Source organism: Zootoca vivipara, chromosome 10 (assembly GCF_963506605.1).
Source record: "Zootoca vivipara chromosome 10, rZooViv1.1, whole genome shotgun sequence".
NCBI lineage: Eukaryota > Metazoa > Chordata > Lepidosauria > Squamata > Lacertidae > Zootoca > Zootoca vivipara.
In genome coordinates, this window is record NC_083285.1 from 45751809 (window position 1) to 45765113 (window position 13305).

General features: G+C 41.7%; 1 protein-coding gene across 21 annotated transcripts in view; it reads left to right on the top strand.

The window, feature by feature from the left end:
* Positions 1-13305, top strand: part of RBFOX2 (RNA binding fox-1 homolog 2) — a 184047-nt gene that overhangs the window by 70122 nt on the left and 100620 nt on the right. The window contains exon 1 of one of the 21 annotated variants that reach the window (XM_060279872.1): positions 5260-9331. The exons of the other annotated variants lie outside the window; for them this stretch is intronic. Coding sequence (XP_060135855.1) covers positions 9287-9331 — 45 coding nt within the window. The 5' untranslated portion in view covers positions 5260-9286. Of the gene's footprint in view, positions 1-5259; positions 9332-13305 lie in introns of those variants that run through there. 21 annotated transcript variants of the gene reach the window in all.

Below are 13305 nucleotides of genomic sequence, written 5' to 3' on the forward strand. Positions count from 1 at the left end.
ATTCCGGTGTATAAGACGACTGGGCGTATAAGATGACCCCCAACTTTTCCAGTTAAAATAGAGAGTTTGGGATATACCGTACTGGTTTCTACTGTGGAGAAAAGTTAAAAAGGAAACTGACTGGTTTTGTTTTTGTTTGTTTTTTTCATTGCTAGGCACATTAGAGGCATATATTGATATTAGTATGCACACTGGTCAGTATCTATTAGTGCTATTCAAAGTAAACATGGTGTAAGGACTTAAGGTCACCATGCTCATTATTTTCAGCGGGTCCATTCTGTGTAGGACTAATGTTAGATACAGTCCTTTCGTTTTTCAAAAACTGAATGCGGGAACTTTGAGAATGTGTTGGAAATCTTTTTATGAAATAAAGGACAACCCCCCAATATGCCATTTATTTGATTTAAAATAATAATAATCAGAAGATGCTATTAGTATCCTGCATGCCCAGTTTCAACTGCGGATGCCTCCCTCTCTCCCATTCATTATGAGGAAATCCTGTCAAATTTGCCATGACTGTCTGGCCTTGGTAAGCCTACTGTGTTTTTAGATGTTTGGCCAGATCATTATGTGCCATGTCGCTGATTTCTGTGAACTTCTTTCATATCCTTTTCTGCAGGAGTGTGCCTGTAGTTGGCCATGTTATGTCACAAATCCCACCTCGTCACCGTGGAACTCTTTTGCTGTTTAACTACAGTGGTGGTACTGCAGATGCTGTGCATTCAGATACAAAAAACAAAGTAGCTCTCGATTTAATCCCATTATGTGATGTTGATCTCAGGACCACTGGACTCTTAGTTGGATTCTGGCTTTAATCCTGTAAAGATCAATCTTGCCCGTTGCGCTCTCTCTCTCCTGATTTTAAATCCCTCTTTAATCTTGTTAATTGCACCAAGCTGTTTTCCTGTTCACCAGCCTAACTGTGTTATGCCTTCACAGTGTTGTTTCTGACCTGCTTTCCCTTTGTTCTCATAGGAACAAGGAATATGGGTGTTATGTAGCACCCTAGTAGCACCCTAGTGACCAACTCACATCACTCAGGTTTTGTATTAGATTATTTGGCTCGTTGCAATTAACTACGGTACTGTACCAGAAGGTTGCTTAGTTCAGTTGATACCTTGAAAAGATGGGTTGATTGGTCACTTGGGTTGTTCCTCTGCCTGATGAAAGCAATGAGCCTGGAATATTAGAGCTGTCTCATAAAGCAGTGTCTTGAAATAAGGTACTTACGGAATAAAATGATCTCAAGAAGAGGCTATTACTTCACTGACTGATAGTTAAGAGTTCTCATAAATATATTGGCAAAGCACATAGATCCCGGAATGACATACCTTAAAAGTTTGGCAGAATTTCAGTTCCTTAAATTGACGGGGGGGCTGACTCATTTTTGGGGGGTTTTAAGGTAACCTTAAGAAGAGAAAAGCATGCACATTCAAATTCAGGGCCTTTTATTTTCCATTTTGTTCTGTCTTCCAGCCTGAAAAGCTTGAACTTCCTTTTATATTAATACATGGGGCTGATTTTTCACTGTGACAGATGGCTCCTACCAGGCAAGACTTAACATATTCATTGTAGTATATTCCATAAAAAAATGGTGACTGCAGCAATATTAAGTAAGCAAAGTTTTTGTGTGTGAGAGGTCAAAGAAAACATCTCTCATCTACTGTTTTTTTGTAATTCAATAGGAAGTGATAGATCAGTTCTTAAACCACTCAGTACTGTACTGAGACTCGTATAGTTCTGCCAAACTTAGTTCCTTCATCTATCTGGACACTGACTATTTCGTTTAAAATAGAATAAATCTGGCTTTCTGTACTGCTACATGTCGGTGGTTGCAATCCTCTAGTACGCAATTCTGCCTACAATGTGTGTGAACAGAGAGCAACATTGTGTTCGTTTTCATTTCAAGGGTACAATCTTTTTTGAGACTGTTAGACTTTTGGGGTGGGCATTGCATACTTATTTCCTTTGTTCCTAACCTTAAGGAACTGGAGTTTGGTGCTTTGGTTGGAGAAAGATTGTTGTCTGCATCAGCCTTGTGTGATCCCAGCAATTCTTGGGTTAAGGGAATTGTATTTGGGGCAACATAGTGAGTGTGTTTCAGTTCTTTTTGTGTTGCCAGTAGCAAGAAAGGGGGAAACTTTTGATTTCTAATCCGCTTTAGAGGAAGCTCCATATCAGGGCCGCACAGAAACATCCAGTCAAGCAGCTCCTTTATCATAAAGGGGATTTTAATTAAAACTGTTTTCGCATTATGAGCGGAATGAACGTCAGTGCCAGCTAGTCCTGTATTGGGCATTTATCTCCTTCAAACCACATTACCCATAATTGCTACATTAAATCAAAGTTGGAGAGATTAGAGGTCTGAATTGGGCAAGGCAGCTGGTACCAGACTAGGGAGCTCCATACTGCTGAGTTGTTGATATGGGGTCTCCTCCTTCAGGGTACAGATGAAGAAATGACTGTGGCAGACTTCAGGTGAACCTAACTCTCTTTTTGTAGGATGGGCGATTGGGTCGTAATCCAGAAAGTGTGACAAGCTACATGTCTGAAACATTCCAAACGACTGTCCTTCATCTTAATGCTTTTGTCTGACCTCATTGGGGCATAACAGACCCAAGTTGGGGTCCTGGGGGTGGGTGGGATAAAGGTGAGGAAATGTTCTCTCCTCCGAAGTGCAGGGTTTGCTAAACATTTTGGGTCAGTGGTCACATTTGGAATTTTGAAACAGTGCCATGGGGAGCAGCCAAGACATGGCTGCTGTGAGGACATGGCACAACACAAAATGGCTGCCATCTCTAAATGAGCGGAATAGAGACAGAGGACTGCAAAACAAGTACAGGTATGTACAGTTCAAGAAGGATACTGACAAGCTGGAACGTGTCCAGAAGAGGGCAACCAAAATGGTCAAAGGCCTGGAAACGATGCCTTATGAGGAACGGCTTAGGGATGCCTTATGAGGAACGGCTTAGGGAGCTGGGTATGTTTAGCCTGGAGAAGAGAAGGTTAAGGGGTGATATGATAGCCATGTTCAAATATATAAAAGGATATAAATATATAAAAGGATGTCATATAGAGGAGGGAGAAAGATTGTTTTCTGCTGCTCCAGAGAAGCGGACACGGAGCAACAGATTCAAACTGCAAGAAAGAAGATTCCACCTAAACATTAGGAAGAACTTCCTGACAGTAAGAGCTGTTCGGCAGTGGAATTTGCTGCCAAGGGGTGTGGTGGAGTCTCCTTCTTTGGAGGTCTTTAAGCAGAGGCTTGACAGCCATCTGTCAAGAATGCTTTGATGGTGTTTCCTGCTTGGCAGGGGGTTGGACTGGATGGCCCTTGTGGTCTCTTCCAACTCTATGATTCTATGATTCTATGTCCCCTCCATCAGTCACCCCATCAATGGAGAACGGCACTTTTGTGCTTACTCTGAGAGAGAGAGAGAGAGAGAGAGAGAGAGAGAGAGAGAGAGAGAGAGAGAGAGAGAGAGAGAGAGAGAGAGAGAGAAGCTCTTTGCATCTCTCCTCTTCCAGGTGGAAAGAAGGGTGGTTGTCCAGTCCTGGCATCATTGAAATGTGGGCATGTTTAATGGAGCAGCTTCAGTGTTGGAAGAGGCTGAGCATGTGCGAGCAGGAACTGAGCAGGAGGAGCAAACAGTGCATTGTTTGTGTTTTAGGACATATTTTATGAGAACTTTGGCTGGTGCTGATTATGAGGTACAGGTGGGCATAGTAGAGCCCACTATGCAGTAGTGTTCAGCACTGGGGCTAAGGCAGTCATCCTCAAGCCAACCACTAGAATACATGGAGTGTATACATTTGAGAATATGCCTCCCTGCACTGCAGGAGAGTGGCATTGAAGCTGGCAGCGCACTAAGTAGGCTCTTTGAGCACCCCACTCCTCACTCTGAGAATGAGGTCCTCTTCCTTTGAGAGTGAGGAGTTGTGGTTGAAGTGACCATAGTGAGCTTTTGCACTGGCGGTGAAAGATGTAAAATGTATTGAAGTTAACAGAGACTTCTACGCAAGTGTTTGCCAGTGTTTTGACAATATACATTAGTGGCAGTATAGTCCACCACAGCTACAATGCCTTGCTGTGAGAAAGTGCCCCTTCCTTAGGGTGCTGCATTAAGGGGACAAGGGTGGTCTCAGATTCATGGAAGTAGCAGAGGGAAGAGCAGCAACAGCAGCAACAACAGCAAGGGAGCAGCAGGTAGTAGCAGGAGGAGGGAATAGGTGACAAGGATGCATGGAGGAAAAGGAGGGAGTGCAAGTGACAGCAACAGCCCGCTTCAAGCAGTGCACTGTGTCACACTGACCTTGAATACTCTCAGCTATTAATATTGTAGGTCACAGTTGGGTCTGAGGCTGGTTTGGATTTCGAGCCAGAAATTTCCCATACTGCACACCCTTCGGTTACAGAAAAGGTCAAGATGGTCACCTGAGACCCTATTGCAGTCAGTTGCATGCATAAGCCTTCCGATCCATTGACTTACATGCAACTGTTTCCCTCATTTTTTTCACTTTAAATAAGACCTTGCTACTCTCTGGTTGTTGCTTGGTGGGCATATTGCTAAAGTCATGGCTAAAATCATGGCTTTCTCCTCTCTTTTCTATGGGCAATTCACTTTTACCTCTCGGGAAGAAAAGAAAAAGAAGGATTTAATAGAAGAAGGAAATTCCATCTCTAGACAATAAGGCTAGAATTTATTATCTCTATAGACCCAACAGCCACCAACACTATGTAAGATTGAACCTCATAGGTTTTTGCCAGGCCTTTTTGGATTTTTTTTTAAAAATGCTTATCATTCATAAGCTTATCTATCTCTGTGAATGCAGGGAACCACTTGAGTGTGTAGAAACTGCTACCTCATTTTTTTGGTGTTGCCAATTCATGTTCAAACATCCTAGGTCAGGGGTCCCCAGACTTTCTGCGCGGCGGGCCGGTGCCCGCCGCGCCGACCGCGCGGTGGGCCGGAGGGCAGGGGAGTGCGCGCGCAGCGGGCCGGAGGGCGGGGGAGTGCGCGCCCGTGCGCATGCGCACACGCACACGGGCGGGAAAAAATAGCCAAAAATCGCTTGTGCGCATGCGTATGGGCCTCCCCCGACCCGGAAGTGCACCAGAAATGACCTCTTCCGGGTCGGGAGAGGCCCATACGCATGCGCACAAAGGATTTTCGGCGATTTTTTGCCGATTTTTTAGATCGTCGCTGCGCCGCGCGCCGTGAGAGCGGGCGGCGGCAGCGGGCGGCGGGGGTCGTCGCGGGCCGGATTGGAAGGCCGATTGGGCCGCATCCGGCCCGGGGGCCGTAGTTTGGGGACCCCTGTCCTAGGTTCTCTGTTAAAGGAACTGATTAACGCTACCTGTTAAATGCACCCCCTTTGCATCCTGAATTCAGGAAACATGCTTTCCTATGAAGGTCGCTTCTGGAATTGGAATGTTAGAAGGAATTTGTGATTAAACCTCATTATCTGCTCATTCCTCTATTTTTTAAAATATAGTTTATTTCCTGCCATCTGTGTTGTCTTCTTCTGGCCTACTGATAGAGAGGAGAACATATTCCTTGGTTTGTGCTCTCTCCTGCCAAATCCTGCTCATTAATGTCTGTTTTTCTAGATATCAACTTCTGAAGAGGACTTAAATTTTGTATCCAGGAAGTATCTATGTACCTTGAAACCTTTTAACTAGTCGTTGAATAATAAGATGGATTTGTTCATGTGTGTTTTGAGCATTTTTTCAAAATACTGAAATAAGAGCTGGGTTGTATAAGCAACCGTTAGAACATTCAAGTACGCAGAAGCTTAATTTTAACCCTTCCTCTGTCTAGGCTAGTTCAGTCTTCCCCAACCTGGCATTGGACGGCAACTCCCACCAGCCCAGTGAATATTGCCAGCAGTCAAGGATAATGAAGGTTGCAGTTGATAATACATATGTAGGGCACCAGGCTAGGGAGTGAGTGCCATTTTGCTAAATTGCCACTTTTTACTTTGGCAGAGTTTCACACACATATATCTTCTAGTTCTCAAGGTAATGTGTGTAAACTACTGTGGCCCAGTTAGCACATAATGCTAAGCCAAACGTATATGCAAAAGGGGGAATTCAGAGAGAAAACAACAGCCAGTTTGCTCCTCCTCTGGCTTGCTGCCTAGAGCAAAGCTTAGGTTATGACCCAAACTGGTCATGTTGTCCCTCCATCTCCAAGCAAGTCACAAGCTGTAGGCAAAGTTTGTTATTGGATTATTGCTTTTAGTAGTTTTTTTTTTTGGGGGGGAGAGAGAAACCATGAGCTCAGGTTCAAATGTAATGCTAAGCCAAACCATGGCTTAGCTCTGGGGTGGTGCAAAGTGGCCATACTTGCTTAGCCATGGTTTGGTTTAGCATAAGATGTGAATTGGCCCTATGCATAGCTACCAGTAAGTTGTTCTTTCAATTTTTCTGTTTTATGTATTGCTATTTGTATTTTATTTCTGTTACAAGCTACTTAGGATTACATTTTGTAGGAAAAATGGAGCATATTTTAAAACTAAAACTAAAACATAATACAGTATTAGTAAATCAACTTGCACACTGCAAGCAATAGACTATTGTTCCTGTCTGCTTCAGAAAGTACCCCCTCCTCAAATCTCTTACAAATTTATCTGATCTTCTTTTAAAATTATATAAGTTATGGTGCATCATCACATTTTGTGGTAGTGAATGCCATAAAATTGTTTTGCCCTTTGTGGAGAAATACTTCCTTTTGTCTGTCTTCAGCTTCATTGGATGAGCATTAATTTTGGGAACATAAGTACTTAGGAAGTTGACTTACACCAAATCAGACCAGTGGTCTGTCTAGCTCAGTACTATCTACACTGGTTTGGGCTGACTCTCCATAGTTTCCATCCACCATGATGCGAAGATCACTTTCCAGGTTAGTCACTGCCAGTTTAGATCCATGATCGGACATAAATTAAATTACCATAGTGGTAGTAGTAGGTGTGTGTGTGTGTGTGTGTGTGTGTGTGTGTGTGTGTGTACTGTATATATATATATAGAGAATATGAATATCCTGCAATATTATTTCCCATTTATCCAATGTGAGATACATTACAAGTTCCACTTTCCAAATACAAGGCACTCCCAGGAAATCATTCATTAGGAAAATGTTCACATAACGAGCTGACGATTTCCATTATTTCCTATAGGAACATTTCTAATCTGTGGTTTGTCTGGTCTCCCTCCCTCCTTCCATGGTTTCTGCCCAAAACTGCAGCAGCCAATCAGCAAAAGACAAAGGAAAATAAGATTGGTCCGATTTCTCATGCTCCCTGATTTCTCCAGGCTGTCAGTAATTTGTGGAAGGGATTCCAAGCACATACCAGAACTTTAGGCTTTTTAGAAAGCCATGGATTTTTTTGTGGTTTGATAAGTGATGGGGAAATGCATTGAAAAGTGTGGAAGACTTCAAAGGTTTTGAGTCTCACAGGCAATATATCTATGGAAATTATTTATGACAACTTGCAAAGAGCTATCACTCATGTGATAGCTGGTATGTGTTACTGACAAGAAATGGATTTATGTATGATGGTTCTGAATGAACTCATTGTTGCTATAATGGGTTGTACCCAACTAAGTTCTACTCATAGAGTAGTAGACTCACTGATATTAATGATCTGGTGGTGGTGATGTCCATTAATTTGAATGGGTCTACTCTAAGAATGGCTAACATTGGATGCAACCCATTGTTTCCCATCCAAGCTGAATATTGAAGCTTCATGAAAACAATTCAATACTTTTTTTTAATGGCACGGTTGCTTTATATTTCGGCAAATCAAGCATATGTTGGAATACTGCTGTCGCTGTCAGTTTTCTGATGAGAGAAACAGTGCTGAAAGAACTGAAAGCAAAATCCATTGAACAATAGGTGCAGAATGGTATGCTCATAGCAAGAGTTCAGAGAGCAAGGGTGGTACTGAGAGCTTGTCCTTAGTTCTTCTTCAGCTTTCCATTTGCCTTCAAAGAGTTCAGTAAGACCCCAGATTTTGGGGAACTGGGCACACAGGCTGTTTAAATAGTAGAGTACGCAAAAAAATGTCAAACCATGGGAATTGGGTTTTTTTTTCTTCTTTTAAAGAGCACAGTAAAAAGAAAAAAGCAGGTTGCTTCTGTTGCTGAAGGTACAATTTCCACACCTCGCTATTCCCTTTAGGCTACATTCAGCCTTCTAAGAATTGCTGGTCTGATCTCAGGTTACAAGTGACACACATGGCATGCATGGTTCGAAAAGCAACTTCTGAACCTGCTGGTCTTTGTCAGATTAATTTAGCATCTGTCCATGTCTGTTAGAGCTCCAGCATCCTCTTGTAGGAATGTGTGGATTTGGAATGGTACAAGGAAGTTTTCTAAAATGGGAAGAGCAGCTGGCTTTTCCAGACCTACCGGTAGCCCCCTTTCTCACCATCTCCCATCCCCTATGCTGACAGTCAGCATTAATCCTCCTAAGTTTGACTGGAACAGCTGAGAGCATGCATCCTGCATAGCTCAAGGCCCCTCAGTGGATTCAGATTGCTTTCTTTCCTCCTCTCTCCCTTTCTCACTTCAGTTCTGATTCCAGCAGCTGTCTCTGTCTGGGTTAAATGCAGAGAGAGAAGTGTTAAATGATACACAAAAAACTTCATTGCAGATATCAGTGTGGCCTCTCTCTTTTCCCTCCCTTTGCATCCTCAAAAAAAGAAGAAGGGAAAAAAAAGGATTTGCTATGCTAATCCCAGCACCTGTCTCTGCCTGGGACAGTAAAAAAAAGGAAAAGGAAAAAAGGTCTGGGGGTGGAGGGTAACACAGCCTCATATACTTTTTAGCTGTCCCAGATTGTGTTCCCTCTGACGCGCCTACTGCCCAGAACATATATCTGTTTGGCTCCTATGTGCTGGCTTGCTTTCTCCCTCTTTGCCCATTACTGCATTCTGTTCTTCCTGATTGTCATTCTGTGTTTCTGGGAACTGCAGGAGAGAATTGTTCCTCTTCAGTTTAGGATTCCTAACTTATGAGGTTCCGTTCGTTTATGTGCGCCTTGGTTTTAGCTGTGCTGGATCTCAAGGGGGAGAAGGCAGAAAGGCTGATCTGAAGCCATTCAGGCAATTCATGTATATTTTCAGCTGAGCTAGTATCAACCTGCGTATAGACCCAGAGGCCTGAGCCAAGTATTGCACAGCACTGCCAGGGACCTGTGCTCAAGACTGCAGGAGGGGAGACGCAGACTCAGAGTTCCCGTTTCTTTGTCTGCCTGGTATACAGCTGGAGAAGCCTTTGGCTATGTATGGTGTATATTGTATGGATTACCAATACCCCGTTGTCCAGGTAAGTAGAGAAAAGATCACAACTGAATGTTGTTCATGTTTCCAGTTGTACATTGTTAGCTCCCTGCATTGCTTTGAGAGGAGGCTGATATTTTTCCAGGCTCAGCTGTTTTGGTTTATCCAGATACACTTTTTCAAAAGTACTGCATTTACCTTTTGCTGAAGTTGGCATCTGAGTTGAAAGCTTGAGGATCAGAGTCTTATGGGAGAAATTTACATTTTACGGAGGAGGTTGTTCCTGATATAAATTCCAAGGATATATATGTGCATTTTTTTAAGGAGTGAGAAATTATTAACATTAAAATCCACCATATGGCATTCTTGAGATTTTCTTATTGGTTGGTGAGTGCTGCATCACTAAGGAGCATGTGACTTGAAGATACCTCCTTTCTAGCTCCAGCAACCAGAAGAGTGATATTTCTATCTTGAACTCATTGCTGGTAAGCTGATGTGCTATAACTATTCTGATTCGCCTTATCCCTCACTACACAAGTCCAGTGTTGATGTCCTGTTATAAACATAGTGAAATGTATTTGTTCTTGTAAGTGTTTCAGACATTTTTAAGAGCAAGAACAATCATAAGGATGGAAATGTTTGATAACATTCTCATTATTTTTAATAACTTTTTCTTTTCTTTTGGCAATCCTAAGGCTTAGTCAAGGAACTGGTATCCTAAGCCTCTTTGTATGTTGAACAGACATCATTTTTAGAAATTTCATGCTCATAGAGCAAGTCTGAGAATGACAGCTTTTTGTATTAATAGGAATGACCAGTCATTTTGCTCCATATGATTTGGAATAAGTATTATAGTAGCTGATATACTAAGGTGGCTACTATATGAACTGTCTTTAGTTACTAGGCATGTCTCTTTCTGGGGATTTGTCTTCTTTTTCAATGTCATATGTGGCATGCTGGTTTTATTACAGTAGTTACTGTTAAGGCTCCAATCCTCTACACACTTACTTGAGAAGAAATCCCATTCAACTCATTGGGATTTATTCATGAGTAGATATGACTGGGACCACAATGTAATTTTTTGTTCATCAGAATTGTCACTGCTCCACAATAAGGTATTGATTCCTGTGATAACAGTTTTATCTCAATATAATGTGTAATCATTGTGAAGAACTGGGCCAGAAGAACTATATATTTGTAACAAGGGAGAGGTTCTAAAGTGATCAGTTGGTATTTCATACCCAGTAAATAGTGAATAATTTTTGCAACCTGATTATATCTGAGAAGACCAGGCAATCACCTATTATGTAATTTTGTTTCTATTTTTATATTTCCCACAGAAGTCAATATCTGAAGTCTATCTTGTATATTTTGATAGTTATTGGTAGCAGTTACATACACTTGAATAGTGGTGATAAAATTTCCACTTTATGCTTTAAAGGGACGTGTTTTTAACCACTTCAGTGATTATGTTATCTCTGCATTCCTTCTATTCGAAACTTTTAGTGCTTTGGATTTTCCATATTTTAGTTCTTTCTTTTACTGATCTTGAAGCTGTCTGGAATGATAAATCGTTGGTGTATGGAGGAGTGAAGTTTTGAACAACCTTCACCATTGTGTAAATAATTGGGTGATCAGTTAATCTTGAAACATTTTTGAAGTTTAATACCAGATTTTTGCATATTTAAATAATAATTCAGACATGTTCCCATCATCAGCTAGATATCTGTTTTCTGCTGCTCAAAATATACCATCTGCCTAGACCCAGAATCCACATCCTTCATAGTATTTCCGTTGTGATTGCATTTATTCTTAGAATGCAGAATTGTGTGTTTCTGTTTAGGAGTCATGGAGTACTTCTATTCAGAACGACAAAGTGCTTGATGAGCTCTTGGGCTACAGCTTGGAATAGAAAGAATTCATACAGAAGCATATGGAAGACTTCTGGTAGACATTATCTGTAATAATACGACCAACATGCAGAAATATGAGCTATAAACCTGTGTCTTTGTTCAGAAGATAAATTAGTATACTGTATAGAATCTTGTTAGACTACTATGCTCTTAAGGTCATGTGATTCTACATTAAATGTATCTCTTGGTTGTCAACATTTATTCTAATAAATGTGCTTTGTGTACTGTATTCCTGAATACAGATTGGAGATTTGTTCCCTCTCTGTTTGAGCCAGTGCAGAAATGTAGATAATTTACATTAAAATGTAAATCTTATCCTATCCCTATGAAACCCTTCATGAATATGGTTAAGAGAATGGGTTGATTACCCAAAGCAGTTAAAAATAGAGAGCATTTCCTTCAGCACTCCAGATATAATACTAAGAAGAAGAGTTTGGATTTGATATCCCGCTTTATCACTACCCTAAAGGGTCTCAAAGCGGCTCACATTCTCCTTTCCCTTCCTCCCCCACAACAAACACTCTGTGAGGTGAGTGGGGCTGAGAGACTTCAGAGAAGTATGACTAGCCCAAGGTCACCCAGCAGCTGCATGTGTAGGAGCGGAGACGCGAACCCGGTTCACCAGATTATGAGTCTACCACTCTTAACCACTACACCACACTGGCTCTGCTGAAAGTATCCAATTTAAGGTTTGTTCTGCTTGCCTGTATTAGTTACACTGTTGAGGACTTTTTCAGCAATCTTTTAGCACCTCACAGATGACCTATCACATAGCCACCACTGTTGTTGTTGTTGTTGTTTAGTCGTGTCCGACTCTTCGTGACCCCATGGACCAGAGCATGCCAGGCACTCCTGTCTTCCACTGCCTCCCACAGTTTGGTCAGACTCATGTTGGTAGCTTCAAGGCCACCACTGTTGCACACGAGTAAATATCTGAAATGCAATATGAGAAAGCCCGCAAATATAAAAAAGATGGTTAGCTGATTGGTATGAACAAGTCTTGCAGGTCTTTGCATTAGCAGGCCAAAGTAGGTTGGTGGGGAAAGAGAGGAGAATGTTCAAACACAAAGATTGCTTGAATGTGCCAGCAATATGTCCATCACTTTTCTTAAGAGGCATATAAAAATATCCTCCCAACGTTCTAGCTGCTATGCTATGAAGGATCTTGCCTTGCATTATGCATAAATCAGCTGGGTTCATATGTTAAAGACGGGGAATCAGTAATGTTTTTATTCAATGTTTTTATTTCTTGTGTTTAGTGCTACCCCATTTTTGCCTTTGGCTGTTTGTTAGTAGACAGTAGATTTAAAGGGATTGGCATCAGGTTAAAAGTTTGGAATAGGATTAGATTTTTGCTGTCTGCACTTGAAATTACTGTCCTCGTGCTGATGGACTTTACAGACACATTTTGGGGAGGTCTCAGTTACGCTACATCAATGCAGGTGAGTCTGATGCTATGGGTTTTGTAACTCAGACTGTAGGGAAAATATTAATGAAGGGCCTTTTCATCAGAAATCAAAACATTTTTTAATGTCCCCAGAGAGAGAAGGATGAAATGGCTTTATCTCAGATGACCTTAATAAATTGATTGATTTGATTCTAAGCACAGGAGGAAAATCAACATGTTAATGTTAATATTATTTCACATGTTGTAAACAATGTAGAGTAGACCCAAGGGTGGCCAACTCCCAAGAGACTGTGATCTACTCACAGTTAAAAACTGGCAGTGATCTACCCGCTTTTTAGGGGTTCAGGTCCAATTTGTTGCTTTTTTTAAGGGAGGAGGAAGACACCATTTTTATGGGCTGCAGGGCTAAAATGTTGAGGTTTTTTTAGGGGAGCCAAAGCTGTTCAGCTTTGGGGGGGGGGGCGGCAGTGATCTACCACAGACATCCAGTGATCTACCAGTCGATCACGATCTACCTGTTGAACGTGCCTGATGTAGACTACCAATCCACAAACCCACATGTTGGTTTTGGAGAAATAAATCTATTCTGTTGCTGTCCTAGTCCACCTGGAGGCCAAGCAAGAGGTTCAGAATTGCCCTTAAAACTGCAGTTTATGATGAAAGTGCGGTGATTTAACCTTGCTATAACCATAATAGACC